The following is an 18,298-nucleotide window of genomic DNA, read 5'->3' as shown; positions in this document are numbered from 1 at the left end:
TTAGACAAGGCTTTGCACCAATAAGATGCCGCACTTGCTACTGTGGCAATACAAACTGCAGGTTGCCATTGAAGACCTTGATGAACATACTTTTTCAAATAAGCCTCCAGTTTTTTGTCCATGGGATCCTTAAAAGAGCAGCTATTCTCCATTGGGATTGTAGTTCTCATAGCCATAGTAGAAATAGCCCCTTCTACTTTAGGCACCGTGCGCCATGAATCTTTAATGGAGTCAGCAACAGGACACATCTTTTTAAAGACGGGAGATGGGGGGAAGGTATCCCTGGCTTCTCCTATTCCTGTGAAATAATCTACCTGTTGCACATCATTTTTTGTCTGCCGGCCATAACCTAAGTCAACTTAGGTTTCAGAACAAATAAAATTCCCTAGGAGAAGTCTTTTGGATATATAAACTTGGGACTATGTTCCCAAAGAGTATGAATAAGGAATTTGACCTGTCTGTTTTTGATTTCTCTTGGATGTATATCATTTTATATGGTATTAATGTTTAACATTTATTCTGATGTTTGTAACAGGTATAGCCATACATGACTAAGGACTTATGTCCGAAACGTTGTATTTGTGGTCTGGCTTTTGAAAGCTGAAAGCTAAATAAACCTGCTTAAGAAAATTGGTGGTGCTGCTCCCTTCTGTTTGTTATTTGTGAAATAATCTCTGTCACACGGTCTGGAACAGGAAACACTTCCACAGAGGAAGGGACATCATAGTATTTATTAAGTTTACTAGACTTCTAAGGGTTGACAACGACAGAAGTATTGGAGTCGTCCAAAGTAGCCAATACCTCCTTTAACAGTACACGAAGGTGTTCAAGCTAAATTCTGAAGTTTAATTCTTCAGTATCAGATGAAGGAATAATACTGTCCGAATCTGAGATTTCACCCTCAGAGGCTACCAACGTATTCTTCTCATCAGACTTATGAGGGAGGGCAACCTGCGTAGCAGTAGGTGGAACAGAAACTTTACTATCTGAATGTCTAATTTTCCTCTTGCGCTTCCCAGCAATGCCGCATATACCGCAGAAGATACCTATGCCGCAAAATCTACAGGCAAATAAACTCCTCCAGGAGGCTGAGAGGAACTGCAGGGCACTGTATGTGACGCTTGGGACGTTTGAGGAGAAAGCTGTGGCTTTGCCTGAACAGCATCATCCTGAGAGACATTGGGATCAGAGGGCAACAATTTTTCTTTAAATTGACATGTTCTAGCTAAGCATGCAGCACAGAATTGCATACGCAAAACAATTTGTGCCTCAAGGCATAACAAGCATTTGTAAAAAGACACAGTTTTAGTCCATGTCCATAATACTAAATAAAAAAATTGTAGAAATTTTTCAAATACACTACCACTTTAAGAATTTTTAATACCACAGCCGCTTAACGTTATGCAAAAATTATTTAAAATAATAAACCAATCAGGCCCCTTACCCCTCAGACAGGCTATGGTGCCATACCGTAACACTTATACTCAATTTGGCTGCCAAAAGGCTCTAAAACGATCATAGAGTAGATCGACACTGAAGAGACTGAAATTCAATGATGCTCCGTGAAAATCCGATAACAGAGAGAAGTCACATGACCGGCAGAGAGAGGAAACTATGCAGCAAGTAAAAGGCGCACGTTTCCCTATGCCTACAACACCGGAGCTTAATTTACACAAACGCTCAAGCAGTCTGTCAGTTAGCATGTTCTAGCTAAGCAAAAAAAAACAACTGCCAAATTAAGCCACACACAAACTAATAAAGAATACTAATAAAGTGTTCAGACAAAATTAGCCCAAAGAGGAAAAACGTCCCAATAAAGGGAAGATTAACCCCTAGTCTCAACATACATAATGTGCTTGCCCACTGCCAAAGAAAATCCTGTATAAAGGATTTTAAAAATGTCCCCATCTACTGCATATGACATATTCTTCTGAAGTTCAAGTCTCCAAGACCTAGAAGACAAAAGCACTTACCTGCAGTCTAGCTGTCCAGCAGGAAGACAGCTCACAAGGCGTGAATGGACACATACTCCTTACAGAGACCTGTAGAAAAAGAAAAAACAGAGTAACCAACTCTGGCTTTCTGTACCATGGGCAGCAATATGTTAGGAAACAAAGCAAGGACTACCTCACAACTTCCTAACTTGCTTAAAAGCTACCACTACTCTACTGATAGACGTCGACTCAGCTAAACCCAAATTCTTGCTTGCAGGGAAAAATTACCTGAAAAAGGAATTAATTTCTTCAGACACCAAACTTCACCTCCTCCATTGACATAGGCTTTGCCTCCTGCTGGCCAGGAGTGATATTCCCACTAGTAATTGAATGACGTTGTGGACTCTCCATATCTTAGGAAAGAAATACTATTTTATAGTCAGCTCTATGCCAGCTCTCCTGCGTCTTCTGATAAAGCCCATTTTTATCGGTTCTTCAACAAAGGCAAAGTTGTAATGTTTAGTGCAGTGTCATTTCAGACTACCCTCTAATGATAAGGGACAGAGTGTAGTTGCAACCATACCAATTTCATATTTTTGTCTTCTATTACTGAGCAACTATTTATTCATTTCTTACACATGCACAGAGAAGCAATTATCCAATTGGCTCAGCTAAATTTGGAGAAGAGCAATGTTTAATGTCTTGCAAACATACAGGGCATTATTAACACTTTGTAGGTGACATACAGAGCAATAGTAAGCTTTTCTGTCAGCCACATATAAATAAAAAAAATCTCAGGTTACACCTTAAAAGAGTGTTTGCAATAGTCTCTGGGTTCTAGTGTGAACATGGTGCCTCCATACACCAACTGGCCTCCAGACATAAGTCAATACCTTTCTCTATCTGGTAGGTGTATTGCTATGTTGGGCCTTATTTGTGGTGTATGCCTTTGCTTACCAGACAGAGGAAAGTACTGTCATATGTTCTGATACCACAGGGTAAATAAAAGGGACCGTGATTTTCCCCGTTGGACTACATGGAAGTCAAGTTCTGAAGCAGTTTGTCAGCAGTAGAGCCTGGCAATGCATCCAATGCTACCCCTCAGTCCCTGTGCTTACACCAAACTAAATCCCTGGGACTGCCTTCTATCCATCTGTGCAGGTAAATGCATTCCTAGCTCAATAATTCATGCACATGGAACCAGCCTCTTCCTACTTATGATTACCCTACTGCATCTCACAGTACGAGAGGATGAGGTTGCATGAAAACTTTAAGATGCTAAAACATGCATGCACAGTGTGAGATAAAATCCCCTCACCTCAGAGTATCCCATGCTGGCGGCTGCAATCAGAGCTTGCTGGATTGCCTGACTTTTCTTTAGGATCCCTGGTTGCTGTCCAGCGATGGTCCAGTCACACTGGATCAGATACTTAACTACCTCAAGATGTCCTCGCAAGGCAGCATGCACTAGTGCACACTGACCATTCTTATCCAAAAGGTCCACCTAGATTTATAAAGAAGAGTGTAATGAGAGACAAGAGAGGGTAGTAGGAGGAAACAACGTTTGACAAAATATTATTTTAAGTTAAATTAATAAAAGAAGAAAAAGGCCAGCCATATGAATAGCCAAGTCTCACCTTAGCACGTCTTTTGCACAGCAGCATAGCTATGGTCAAGTGGCCTGAGGCAGCTGCATACCCCAGAGGTGTCAGGCCACTCTCAGAGCTTGCATCTACATTGACTGAAAATTCCAGTAGAAGTGCAACCATTTCAGTATACCCAAGGTGCGCCTGCACGCACAATATGGGTGCATTGTTTAGAACTTCTGTGCGGTAATTTACATTTGCTCCACCCATAATCAAAAGCCGGCTAACCTAAAAAAAAAAAGGGGATCTCAATTGAGGCTTAAATGAGAAAAGTATAAGGGGAAATGCAATGGATATGGCAGTCATTATGCAAATCCTAAAAATAAACAGATACATGCATTTAATAGTGTATGTACAGTAGGAGATTAATTTATGAAATAGCAAAGCCAGGATCTTGTAGGGCTCAAATAGTAAAGCCTGAATGGGCAGAACAGGATGGTCTGATCTGGAGTTGGCAAATGGGTTTGACTGTAAGCAGAACAGTCTGATCTATGGGTGTACAGGTATTGTGTATTTCATCATAACAAATATTCTGCTTAGTGAGACATTAGCCAAGAGTCATTAAAGCTTGTTCATAATGTGTAATTTCCTTATTGTATTTGCTAAAAAACATAATTTATGCTTACCAGATAAATTCCTTTCCTTCTGGATATGGAGAGTCCACGGCTTCATTCCTTACTGTTGGGAAATACAACACTTGGCCACTAGGAGGAGGCAGACACACCCCAGCCAAAGGTTTAAATATCTCTCCCACTTCCTCATTACCCCAGTCATTCTGCCGAGGGAACAAGGAAAAGTAGGAGAAATATCAGGGTATAAATGGTGCCAAAAGAATAAGCTAAATAATAGGGGGCCGTCCTTAGACAAGAAAAAACCTGCGGGGGCCGTGGCTCTCCGTACTCGTAATGAAAGGAATTTATCTGGTAAGCATAAATTATGTTTTCCTTCCTAAGATAGGGAGAGTACACTACTTCAGTCCTTACTGTTGGGAAAACTATATCCAAGCTCTAGAGGACACTGAATGAATACCAGAAGGGAACAAAAAGGTAGAGGCGGACCCTATTCGGAGGGCACCACAGCCTGCAAAACTTTTCTCCCAAAAGCTGCTTCAGCCGAAGCAAAAACATCAAACTAGTAAAAATTAGAAAAAGTATGTAAGGAGAACCAGGTAGCCGTCTTACAAATCTGATCCATTGAGGCCTCATTCTTAAAGGCCCAATAGGAAGCCTCTGCTACGCGGATGACACGCCTTAACCAAAAAGATAGGGAAGTCGAAATAGGCTTCTGCCGCTTACGCTATCCCAAATAGACAACAAAGAGGAAGATTGTCTAAACTCCTTAGTAGCCTGAAGAAAGAACTTCAAGGCGCGAACCACATAAATAGCCAACGCGTTTCGGTCCTTCCTTAGGCCTTTTTCAAGACTGTACTACAGTCTTGAAAAAGGCCTAAGGAAGGGCCGAAACGCGTTGGCTATTTATGGTAAGCCTCATTTCATTCATATTTGTATTATTATAAGCAATTTTGCACTATTTTTGTTTTTTATTCCACAGGTCAACACTGGGAATGTTTATCTATTTTTGATTAATTAGATACTTTGGATCACTGCTACCATCCATAGAAGCATGTATTCCAATTAACTAAGGAGCACCATACAGCAGACTTTTGTTTTGTTTTATATTTTTATATATACCAAAAGACACATTTTTTTTATATATTTTTCTATTTTTGCTATTTTTATTTTTTAACACACTTTTGAGATTTTGAGAACACAAAGGGTTTTTGCTTTTCTCACTCACTAACAGATTGGATATATTTTTTGGATATATTTTTTGGAATTTTATACACATCTTTTTTCTAATTGTCAACTACACAGGGTTTTGGATCACCACCTTTGATACAATACTGCACCAAAAGCAGAACTTTCACCCTATTTTGGGAGGATACACAAACTCAAGTTTACAAACGTTTTGAACTCAAACACATTGGCTTGAGAGCTAACTAAATTTTTGTAAGAAGATAAGATAAGCCACATTTTAGCCATTTACTTCATTTTTGTTTTTAATATCTTTATATTTGTATTTTTAATGTATTTTTAATAGATCACATGGATCCATGAATGTCTATATGTATAGTGACAGAGTATTTAGCACTAAGACCGATCAATTGTTATGTTTTAATTGTATAACACAATAAATGTTTTAATGTTTTAATATATTTTCACATCACAGTCATAATATATTCATATTTACTGTGGATTCTTTAGACCCTTTTGCCAATTTTGAGGCGCTTCTTAGTTAACACATTTTCTAGTAATTTTCTCATTCAGGATATACTAGGTATCCTGACTTTAAGAAGCTATAAGGGTCACTTAGGGGAGGGCGCTGTGTGACACCAAATCTTCTTAGTACATAAAACTGCCTTATCTGCATGAAAAATCAGATAAGAGAACTCACATCGCAAAGCAGAGATCTCAGAAACTCTGCACACAGAGGCAATAGCCATTAAAAAAAAGAGAACCTTCCAAGATAACTTCATGTCAACAAAATGCAGAGGGTCAAACAGAGCCTGTTGGAAAACATGAAGAACAAGATTTAGGCTCCAATGAGGAGCCCCAGATCTAAACACAGGTCTGATCCTAATTAGAGCCTTAACAAAGGACTGCACGTCTGGAAGCTCAGCCAGCCTCTTGTGCAATAAAACCGACAGAGACAAAATCTGTCCTCTCAGGGAACTAGCAGAAAAGCCCATCTCCAGTCCATCCTGGAGAAAAGATAAGATCCTGGCAACCTTAACTCTGTGTCAGGAAAAACCACGCTGTTCACACCAGAATAAGTAGGTCCTCGACCCTTTGTGGTAGATACGCCGAGTAACTGGTTTACGAGCATGAATAAGAGTATCAATGGCATTCTCAGAGAAACCTCTCTTTGCTAAGACTAAGTGTTCAATCTCCACGCAGACAGCCTCCGAGAATCTAGATTTTGATGAACAAATGGACCTTGTAACAGCAGGTATCTGCGACAAGGTAACTTCCACTAGATCCGCGAACCACGTCATTCGCTGCCACGATGGAGCAATCAGGATTACGATACCCACGCTTGCTTGATGCGGGCCACCATTCAAGGAAGAAGCGGTAATGGAGGAAAAAGATATACGAGTATGAACCTCCAAGGCACTGCTAATGCATCTATTAGATCCGCTTGGTTATCCCTCGACCTTGACCCGTACCATGGTAGCTTGGTATTGAGACGGGATGCAATGAGATCTATCTCCGGCGTCCCCCACTTGTTGCATATCTCTGCAAACACCTTGGGATAGATAGACCATTCCCCTGGATGGAAGGATTGCCTGCTGAGAAAATCTGCCTCCCAGTTGTCCACACCAGGAAAGTGGATCGCTGACAGCGAATGGCTGTGGGCCTCCGCCCACTCCAGAATCTGAGATACTTCCTTTGTCGCCAAGGAACATCTTGTTCCCCCCTGATGGCTGATGAAAGCCGAGGATATATTTTCTGATTGGAATCTGATAAACTGGGACAAATCCAGAAGTGGCCAAGCCTTCAAGGCATTGAAGATTGCCCGTAGTTCCAAAATTGATCGGGAGGAAGGACTCCTCCTGAGTCCATAACCTCTGTGCCTTCCTGGAACCCCAAACTAGTTCCCAATCAAGATAGGCTTGTGTCCCTAGTCACAATCTCCCAGGATGGTCTTAAGAAGCACATCCCCTGGGACAGATAACCTGGACAGAGCCACCAAGAGAGCGATTCTCTCGACCGGCTATCCAATACAATCTGTTGAGACAGATCTGAACGATTGCCGTCCCACTGTCTCAGCATGCACAGTTGTAAAGGTCTGAGATGGAACCTGGCAAAAGGAATGATGTCCATGCAGGACAACATGAGACCAATCACCTCCATACACTGAGCCACAGAGGGACTCAAGGAGGTCCGGAGGGCAAGACATGCTGAAGTTAGCTTGCAACGTCTCTGGTCTGTTAGAAATATCCTCATGGATATGGAGTCTATTATAGCACCCAGGAATTCCACCCTGGTACTTGGGATAAGAGAACTCTTTTCCAAGTTATCTTCCATCCATGTGATCGAAGAAGACTGAGAAGGGACTCCGAGTATTCTCCCTTAAGATGACAAGATGGTGCTTGCACCAGAATATCCTCCAAGGATGGGGCTACTGTAATACCCTGAGTTCTGGCAATGGCTAGAAGAGCCCCCAGAACCTTTGTAAGGATTCCTGGAGCAGTAGCTAGGCCAAACGGAAGGGCAATGAGCTGGAAGTGCTGGTCCAGGAATGCAAACCTGAGGAATCAAAAGTGTCCCCTGTGGATTGGAACATGAAGGTAAGCATCCTTCAAATCTATAGTGGTCATAAACTGGAGCATTGTTGTCATTGGGATTTGTCAGAACGAAAATTAGAAGATTGTCGTCCCTTAGACTTGTTCTTCTTATCTTTCGGTAGGAAGGCACCCTTGCCTCCGGTAACTGTAGAAATAATGGAGTCCAGGCCTGGACTAAATAAAATATTTCCCTTGAAGCAGGGGTGTATTAAGGCATAGGCCAACGAGGCCAGTGCCTAGGGAGGCAGATTTTTAAGGGGCAGCAGAATTTTGAGTTCCTAGGGCCACTCTATTGAACTCAGGGCCGGGTGGCTAAATCAACCAATTACAAATGACTTAAATGACTGGCCCAGCTATTGCTGTCCTATGGGATTGTATGTGGATGCGCATGTCGTGGTGACAGTGGAGGCGGAGCTGAATTTTGAGTGCCTAGGGCAGCACAAAACCTAAATACACCCCTGCCTTGAAGGGAAGAGAAAGGAGTCTGGACTTAGAAATCATATCTGCAGACCAAGACTTCAACCAGAGCGCTCGGCGGCTAGGACCGCAAAGCCAGAGGGCTTTGCATTTAGGAGAGGTAATGCACTGAGTGCGGCAGACACCGCCGTTTGTAATTGCGTGGCAAAGTCTGCAGGAAGAAGGCCCCCTCCGAATGGAGGATTAGATGTGCTACAGGGAACTGCATGTGGAGTGGATAATGAAGCAAGTGTAGTAATCTCCCAGGATGCAGAGTCCTGAAAGATAGACGTTTTAGAGGGACTAATAGCCTTAGCAGGCTTGTCTCCCTTCTTAGACTTTATAATGGTGTTAAGGCATGTGGAACATAATTAAGTGGGCGGAAAAACCATGGCCTTCTCACAATATTAGCAGGTATAATTTAGTACGGAAGAAGTACCTTCTAACATGTCTGAGTCCTCCATAGCGCAGGTTATAACCACAGAAGGACACAAATAAAAATGTTTTTGTTTTTTTTTACATACTCCCAATGGCTGGGGCAGTCACCACCACCTAGACCCAGACAGTTAACAGAGGAAACGCTCTCCTCAGGTTGAAGTCGGAATGGAGGAAATGAACATAGACCACATGCTATGAAAAGTACAGCAAGTTAATAGGAGCTGTGCAACACTTTCAAAAAGGAAAGTGAAACCTGTTTGTTCCAGTCAAAAAAACATAGTCTATTAGCCCAGAAAATAAAATCACACAAAGCAGCATGTACATAATTAATACACTAAATAATTAACCCCAGGTCCCCAACTGTTCAATAAACCCCACTCAGAGGATATTAACCCTGGATCCTATCAAGGTATAAGAGAGCCACACTTTGACCCTGTTATAGCGTTTTATGTGTAAAAAATTGAAACAATCTTACCTCCAGGATCCATGCTGAGGAACAGAACACAGCCTCTCAAGTGTGACAATCTTATAGCAGCGCTCCTGACATGGACTTGAGTGAGAGAAAGCAGGCAGTGGAACTCGTCAACACTGATTGCTTAGGAGCTGTTAGCAGTAGTCTGGATGGTTTTGCAGAAAAACATTCCCTGCTTCATCAATACTCTCACTGAGAGGTTGACATGACTACTTAAAACTCCAGTCCTATCTCGAAGAGCAGATACCCTTTTTTAGGACTCTCCGAATCTTCTGAGACTTCTCTGCCACCTCCTATCGTGATGAAAGGCAAAGAATGACTGGGGTAATGAGGAAGTGGGAGGGATATTTAAGCCTTTGGCTGGGAAGTCTTTGCCTCCTCCTGGTGGCCAGGTGTTGTATTTCCCAACAGTAAGGAGTGAAGCTGTGGACTCTCTGTATCTTAGGAAGGAAAGAAATGTTCTACTGAAAGTTCTTTAGATTTCTATGTCGCACAATAAAACCAGAGAGACAAAATCTGTACAACAGAGTGTAAATTTAGACCACAATTTTCAAAATATTTTGTATAGTATTAAGAATTACTTTTTTTTTACATATGATTGTTAAATGTGTTTCTTGCAGTGTCAGCACAGGGATGATCATTTTGCTGTGCATGTCTGAAGTCTTCTCACATCTCATGGCATATTTATAATGTAAACTCCTTTGACAATATTGCATTTTAATTTATATTTTCTTAAAACATAGGTGTTAACAGTGCCAGGTATATAGAAAGGGCCGCCTCAGTAAGGTCATGAGCTGCTCATTAAAGGGACATTCCAGCCAAAATTGGAAACCACATAGATGCATTTCAGTTTTGAATAGAAGCATTTTTGTAATATGCAGATATTAGCAAAAATGCTTCTAGTAAAAGCTGTAGCTGTTTCAAAAATGTAAAAAGTATGCATTTTAAACACAGCCCTTGCTCTGAGAGCCTAAGGTGCTTGCACCCTCTGGTAATTACTCAGTTTGTTATTTGCTGACATGATACAAGCCCCACTTGTGCTCTGAGCCGCTGCAGTATTTAAAATGCTGGTGCACTGAGAATATCTAGTAATGCTTCACATGCACGTGCAAAGAAAAACAGCGATAACTTTTACTAGAAGCATTTTTGGCAATAACATGCATCTTATAAATATGTTTCTATTCAAAGATGTAATTCATCTATGTGCATTTAAATTTTGATCGGAATGTCCCTTTAACAAACAAAACAATCTTAAATGAATCCAAGCCACTAGTGTTATCACTGAAATGTGACATTTAATGCAATTAAGTTTAATGGACACTTTTGACACACCTTGATGTTAGGAGTATAGAGATTTCGTAGTGAAGTCAACGCCATAGATAAACCATCTGTACTGTAAGAAATCCACAGAGCTTGGAGGATGGATGAAGACACACCAACTTTCTTACTCAGACCCTGGAGATACAAAGGGAGGTGTGTGAGGAGACAATAAAGAAGGAACAAAAAATATATAGAAGCATCTTAGAGAACAAATATAGAGCAGACAGTGAAAGAAAGAAGAAAAAGATAAATAAAAAGATTGATTGAAAGTGTGAAGAGAAAAAGAGGATTTTATACTCACTGTTAAATCCATGTTCTGAGTGAGACCACATTAAGCAGAAGATAATTTATGACCAGTGGGTTAATATTAAAGCTGAAACTTCAAATAAGAAAACCCGTTTGCATTATTCCCCTCCAGTTTTAGCACTCATCCAAATAATAGGAGCATGGAATAAGAGAAGTGAAATAGCCACACTAAATATAGATTTAATGGCGTATAAAATAATATCTTTTTTCCTCATGTTTATTGTCACAGAACAGAAACAAAAGATGATTTGATGGCTAGAAAGTTCATACTGAAACAGTGAGAATCATCTGTAGGGAGGGTACTGAGAACTGGTGATCATTAGGAAAAAAAAGTCAACTAGAAACAACATAGTGAACCCACTGATACTGTAGAACATGATAAAGGTTAGTCAATGGGTATCAAGTATCAATTTTACACAACTGTTTGATTGATGCCTCTTTGGAACAAGCCAATGAGGCGGTTGCTGCACAGGTAGAATATGGAAAATAATTACTTGCTGATTAATAGGCTAAGGTAATGGGTAAAGGATACTAAACACAATTTCTTTCTTTAATAATTCAAATAGAGCATGCAATTTTAAGCAACTTTCTCATTGACACCTATTATCAATTATTCTTAGTTCTCTTGGTTTTCATATTTGAAAAAGCAGAAATAAAAGATGAGGAGCTGGGCCATTTTTGGTTAAGCACCCTGAATAACGCTTGCTGATTGGTGGTTACATTTAGCCACCAATCACCAAGCACGACTCAGGTGCTGAACCTAAAAATGGGCCGGCTCCTAAGCTTTACATTCCTGCTTTTTTTTTTTTTTAAATAAAGATATTAAGAGAATGAAGAAAAAGTGATAAAATGACTAAATTAGAAAGCTGATTAAAATTGCATGCTTTAGCTGAATCGTTATAGAAAAAATGTGGGTTTAGTATCCCTTTAAAAAAAAAAAAAAAAGGTTGGGTGCATTAAGCAATCCAATGTAGGACAAATAGGGAGTCATTCAAAGAAGGACACTGTCAATTAGTAGTATTTAAGGGCCCCTACTTTGGATGGCAAATAACTTTGGGGGAAAGAGACTTTATCATGACAATCAACAAAGGTTTCTTGAGAATTATTGGTCTTGGAGGTGTAGGTTAGGTCCTTGAAGTCTCATATGGATGATTAAGATCTGCAAAGGCCTTTTTTAGTGTTTGTTGAGGTTCAAGAAAACCTGGGGTGCAAGACCATTGCCCTGAATAAAGGACATTATAGCTGAGGTAATCCCCCCACATTGTTCCCCATTTCCAGGTACTTCCATCAGGCACAGTTAAGAAATAGTGGTTTCTATAAAAAAAACATGGTACATTGCATTGCTGGATCCTTAAGTCCTGATCCTTTTCTCCTGAATGGGTTTATCCCATGATTCAAAATTGCTGAAAGTTTAGATCATGGTTAGCATTTTTTAGCAATAAAGTATTTTTAATTTATGTACATAGTTTTTTTTAGACATAATGCTATTGCACATTTAAAGGGACAGTCAACCATAGAATGGTTATTGTTTTAAAAGATAGATAATCCCTTTATTACCCATTCCCCAGTTTTGCATAACCAACACAGTTATATTAATATACTTTTTACCTCTGTGATTACCTTGTATCTAGGAACCTTCTTCCAGCCCCCTGATCACATGACTGTGACTGTTTATTATCTATTGTCTTAAATTTAGCATTGTATTGTGCTAGATCTTAAATAACCCCCTGTGCCTGAACACAGTGTTATCTATCTATATAGCCCACGTGTACTTTCTGTCTCTTTGTGTTGAAAAGAGATTTAAAAGGTGTGTGATAAGAGGCAGCCCTCAAAGGCTTAGAAATTAACATATGAGCCTACCTATGTTTAGTTTAAACTAAGAATACCAAGAGAAAAAAGCAAATTTGATGATAAAAGTAAATTGGAAAGTCGATTAAAATTAAAAGTCCTATCTGAATAATGAAAGTTTAATTTATACTAGACTGTTCCTTTAATAGACATAGTATAGTACAAAAAAAGTATAACTTTTATAAGCACTGGAAAACCAATAAATTCCTGTGACTCACATTATTTCGATATTCGCTTTATTGCGGTGTTCTGGAAACAAACCCGCAATAACTCAGAGGTATGTCTGTATTTAGAAACCTCTATCTAGTTGCATAACGGCGCAGAAAGCCTTAAGACATACAGACCATGGGCTGGAAGAATTGACTAAAAACACTTTCTCCATGGAAAGTGAGATGAGGTTAGAGGATTCTACTAACACGTTTTGGCATTTACAAACCGGATTCTGTCTTGCCTGGGAATAATCTTTAGTAAAAGTTATTGGTACCAGGTTTGAGGAGATTTAATAACCTGGAAGGGAGATCAGTGGCTCTGGGCACTCTTTACTCCTTATACTCTTTATACTGTGAGTAGTGAAAAATACATTTGACTAAAATAAATCAAGCAAGAGGTTGCAATGCCTTTAAGAACCAAGTGGGACTTGGGAGTCAGAGCAGGAGCTTTGGCAGCTGAGAGTGAGAAAGCTTTAAAATGTGCAGCTGTGTGTGTGGAAGATTAGCTGCAACCTCCTGGAAGACACATATTAGCTTGAGTGTCAAAGGGTAGCTTGGCTTTACATAATGGCAGAGCATAGAGATGGTTTAACTTTGCTGTTCTTCACTTATTTAGGTCGTTTTGCATCAGTACAGGAATGTCTACCTACACGACTAAAGGTATATGACTTGCGTCGTTATAATGGAGAGATTGAATGTGTAGCAAATATGAAAAAGCTGCAGCATAATAGTTTAATGTGTAATAGAAGAGTCCGTGAAAAAGCAGAAAGAGCATTATAAGGAGAAGGAGCACTGTAGGGGAGAACTTAGAGTAATGCATGTTTGCTTTGTCAATTCTGGAATAGAACCCAACACATGTAGGAAAGGTAGGAGGGTAATTTGGTACCATTAGATTCATTGCAGTGAATAGTGAAGTAAAACAGAGAGGATTCATTAGTTAACTTCCATGACCCAATGCAGTAGTCATGGGTGGAAAGAGTCTGTGGAAATCTGTAAAGTTTGAAATTAGACGAGAACTTAGAGCAGAACTACAGATGAATGAGACTTCTCCAAACAGAAATTAAAAAAAGCTTGAAAGAGAAAGAAATAGGCTGGAATAGGAGTGACATTTGGCTCATTTACTTTTCCATATTGTAGCTTGCTACTAACCCACTAGTCATGAATAGTTCTGAGCTGCATATAGCTGTCATAGAAAAACAGACCAACCTCTTGTTTCTGTGCATCATACCTTGAAAATGTGAGCCTTTAGGATGTGGTGTCCCAACTCAATAGTCTGCTGCCTGTTCAGCTTTCCCTCCTGACGGGAGAACCAGAATGCCAGTAGGATATGTCCACTCCTGAGGACAACACATAACTTTATGACAAAGGATTCACCAGCTGTGAAGAGTACAAACTGCATAGAATCCAAATAAAAGGTACACATTGCACAGTGTTTAACACAGGGCTGACCTGATGTCCATCGCTTTCACTGTTTCATCCCAGTTCAGCTACTTTAGAATATAACCCTTATCAGATGCCTAGTTTTGTTAAAGGGACATAAAACCCCAACAGTTTTCTTTTGTGATTCAGATAGAGAATACAATATAAAAGCAACTTTCCAGTGTACTTCTTTTATCTAATTTGCTTCATTCTTATTATATATTTTGTTGAAGAAGCAGCAATGCACTACAGGGAGCTAGCTGAAATTCAATGACAAGAGGCATATATGTGCAGCCACCAATCAGCAGCTAACAAGTCTACCTAGGTATCGTTTTCAATAATGGATACCAAGAGAACAAAACTAATTAGATAATTAAAGTAAATGAGTAAATTGCTTAAAATCACATGCTCTATCTGAATCATGAAAGTTTTATTTTGACTTTAGTGTTACTTTAAGGTATGTAACAGATCTGATCTAACATTCAGTGATGTTGTATAATTTAAGTCTGATTATAAAACATTTGTTATTACATAGTAAGTTTTAATTAGTCTTCTGTTGTATAATATGGATTTATATCTGACACCCAGTTCTATTAATAAATAATACAGGTCTGATATAAACACTTGTTTCTAAATAATACAATGCCAAGTTCCTAATTCAATAATTTGCTAATTAAAACATAATTTATGTAAGAACTTACCTGATAAATTCATTTCTTTCATATTAGCAAGAGTCCATGAGCTAGTGACGTATGGGATATACATTCCTACCAGGAGGGGCAAAGTTTCCCAAACCTTAAAATGCCTATAAATACACCCCTCACCACACCCACAATTCAGTTTAACGAATAGCCAAGAAGTGGGGTGATAAGAAAAAAGTGCGAAAGCATATAAAATAAGGAATTGGAATAATTGTGCTTTATACAAAAAAATCATAACCACCACAAAAAAGGGCGGGCCTCATGGACTCTTGCTAATATGAAAGAAATGAATTTATCAGGTAAGTTCTTACATAAATTATGTTTTCTTTCATGTAATTAGCAAGAGTCCATGAGCTAGTGACGTATGGGATAATGACTACCCAAGATGTGGATCTTTCCACGCAAGAGTCACTAGAGAGGGAGGGATAAAATAAAGACAGCCAATTCCTGCTGAAAATAATCCACACCCAAAATAAAGTTTAATGAAAAACATAAACAGAAGATTCAAACTGAAACCGCTGCCTGAAGTACTTTTCTACCAAAAACTGCTTCAGAAGAAGAAAATACATCAAAATGGTAGAATTTAGTAAAAGTATGCAAAGAGGACCAAGTTGCTGCTTTGCAAATCTGATCAACCGAAGCTTCATTCCTAAACGCCCAGGAAGTAGAAACTGACCTAGTAGAATGAGCTGTAATCCTTTGAGGCGGAGTTTTACCTGACTCGACATAAGCATGATGAATTAAAGATTTCAACCAAGATGCCAAAGAAATGGCAGAAGCTTTCTGGCCTTTTCTAGAACCGGAAAAGATAACAAATAGACTAGAAGTCTTTCGGAAAGACTTAGTAGCTTCAACATAATATTTCAAAGCTCTAACAACATCCAAAGAATGCAACGATTTCTCCTTAGAATTTTTAGGATTAGGACATAATGAAGGAACCACAATTTCTCTACTAATGTTGTTGGAATTCACAACCTTAGGTAAAAATTCAAAAGAAGTTCGCAACACCGCCTTATCCTGATGAAAAATCAGAAAAGGAGACTCACAAGAAAGAGCAGATAATTCAGAGACTCTTCTGGCAGAAGAGATCGCCAAAAGGAACAAAACTTTCCAAGAAAGTAATTTAATGTCCAATGAATGCATAGGTTCAAACGGAGGAGCTTGAAGAGCCCCCAGAACCAAATTCAAACTCCAAGGAGGAGAAATTGACTTAATGACAGGTTTTATACGAACCAAAGCTTGTACAAAACAATGAATATCAGGAAGATTAGCAATCTTTCTGTGAAAAAGAACAGAAAGAGCAGAGATTTGTCCTTTCAAAGAACTTGCGGATAAACCTTTATCTAAACCATCCTGAAGAAACTGTAAAATTCTCGGAATTCTAAAAGAATGCCAAGAAAAATGATGAGAAAGACACCAAGAAATATAAGTCTTCCAGACTCTATAATATATCTCTCTGGATACAGATTTACGAGCCTGTAACATAGTATTAATCACAGAGTCAGAGAAACCTCTTTGACCAAGAATCAAGCGTTCAATCTCCATACCTTTAAATTTAAGGATTTGAGATCCAAATGGAAAAAAGGACCTTGCGACAGAAGGTCTGGTCTTAGCGGAAGAGTCCACGGATGGCAAGAGGCCATCCGGACAAGATCCGCATACCAAAACCTGTGAGGCCATGCCGGAGCTACCAGCAGAACAAACGAGCATTCCTTCAGAATCTTGGAGATTACTCTTGGAAGAAGAACTAGAGTTGGAAAGATATAGGCAGGATGATACTTCCAAGGAAGTGATAATGCATCCACTGCTTCCGCCTGAGGATCCCGGGATCTGGACAGATACCTGGGAAGTTTCTTGTTTAGATGAGACGCCATCAGATCTATTTCTGGAAGCTCCCACATTTGAACAATCTGAAGAAATACCTCTGGGTGAAGAGACCATTCGCCCGGATGCAACGTTTGGTGACTGAGATAATCCGCTTCCCAATTGTCTATACCTGGGATATGAACCGCAGAGATTAGACAGGAGCTGAATTCCGCCCAAACCAGAATTCGAGATACTTCTTTCATAGCCAGAGGACTGTGAGTCCCTCCTTGATGATTGATGTATGCCACAGTTGTGACATTGTCTGTCTGAAAACAAATGAACGATTCTCTCTTCAGAAGAGGCCAAGACTGAAGAGCTCTGAAAATTGCACGGAGTTCCAAAATATTGATCGGTAATCTCACCTCCTGAGATTCCCAAACTCCTTGTGCCGTCAGAGATCCCCACACAGCTCCCCAACCTGTGAGACTTGCATCTGTTGAAATTACAGTCCAGGTCGGAAGAACAAAAGAAGCCCCCTGAATTAAACGATGGTGATCTGTCCACCACGTTAGAGAGTGTCGTACAATCGGTTTTAAAGATATTAATTGAGATATCTTTGTGTAATCCCTGCACCATAGATTCAGCATACGGAGCTGAAGAGGTCGCATGTGAAAACGAGCAAAGGGGATCGCGTCCGATGCAGCAGTCATAAGACCTAGAATTTCCATGCATAAGGCTACCGAAGGGAATGATTGTGACTGAAGGTTTCGACAAGCTGAAATCAATTTTAGACGTCTCTTGTCTGTCAAAGACAGAGTCATGGACACTGAATCTATCTGGAAACCCAGAAAGGTTACCCTTGTCTGAGGAATCAATGAACTTTTTAGTGAATTGATCCTCCAACCATGATCTTGAAGAAACAACACAAGTCGATTCGTATGAGATTCTGCTAAATGTAAAGACTGAGCAAGTACCAAGATATCGTCCAAATAAGGAAAACATAATTTATGCTTACCTGATAAATTCCTTTCTTCTGTTGTGTGATCAGTCCACGGGTCATCATTACTTCTGGGATATAACTCCTCCCCAACAGGAAATGCAAGAGGATTCACCCAGCAGAGCTGCATATAGCTCCTCCCCTCTACGTCAGTCCCAGTCATTCGACCAAGAATCAACGAGAAAGGAGTAACCAAGGGTGAAGTGGTGACTGGAGTATAATTTAAAAGATATTTACCTGCCTTAAAAACAGGGCGGGCCGTGGACTGATCACACAACAGAAGAAAGGAATTTATCAGGTAAGCATAAATTATGTTTTCTTCTGTTATGTGTGATCAGTCCACGGGTCATCATTACTTCTGGGATACCAATACCAAAGCAAAAGTACACGGATGACGG

At 39.8% G+C, this 18,298-nt stretch overlaps 1 protein-coding gene across 4 annotated transcripts in view; it reads right to left on the bottom strand.

Annotated features, from left to right (window-relative positions):
• The window catches only part of TANC2 (tetratricopeptide repeat, ankyrin repeat and coiled-coil containing 2), a 785,323-nt gene that overhangs the window by 108,135 nt on the left and 658,890 nt on the right, over positions 1-18,298 (bottom strand). For all 4 annotated transcript variants that reach the window (XM_053699768.1, XM_053699765.1, XM_053699775.1 and 1 more), the window contains 4 exons: positions 14,206-14,314; positions 10,627-10,749; positions 3,572-3,808; positions 3,253-3,438 (listed from right to left, as the gene is read on the bottom strand). In XM_053699768.1, the coding sequence (XP_053555743.1) occupies positions 3,253-3,438; positions 3,572-3,808; positions 10,627-10,749; positions 14,206-14,314 (655 nt within the window). The remainder of the gene's footprint in view (positions 1-3,252; positions 3,439-3,571; positions 3,809-10,626; positions 10,750-14,205; positions 14,315-18,298) is intronic.

This window comes from Bombina bombina, chromosome 1 (genome assembly GCF_027579735.1).
Source record: "Bombina bombina isolate aBomBom1 chromosome 1, aBomBom1.pri, whole genome shotgun sequence".
In the NCBI taxonomy this organism is placed as follows: Eukaryota; Metazoa; Chordata; class Amphibia; order Anura; family Bombinatoridae; genus Bombina; species Bombina bombina.
Note: the sequence above shows the minus strand (reverse complement) of the source record. Positions and strands in the feature narration are given on the sequence as shown.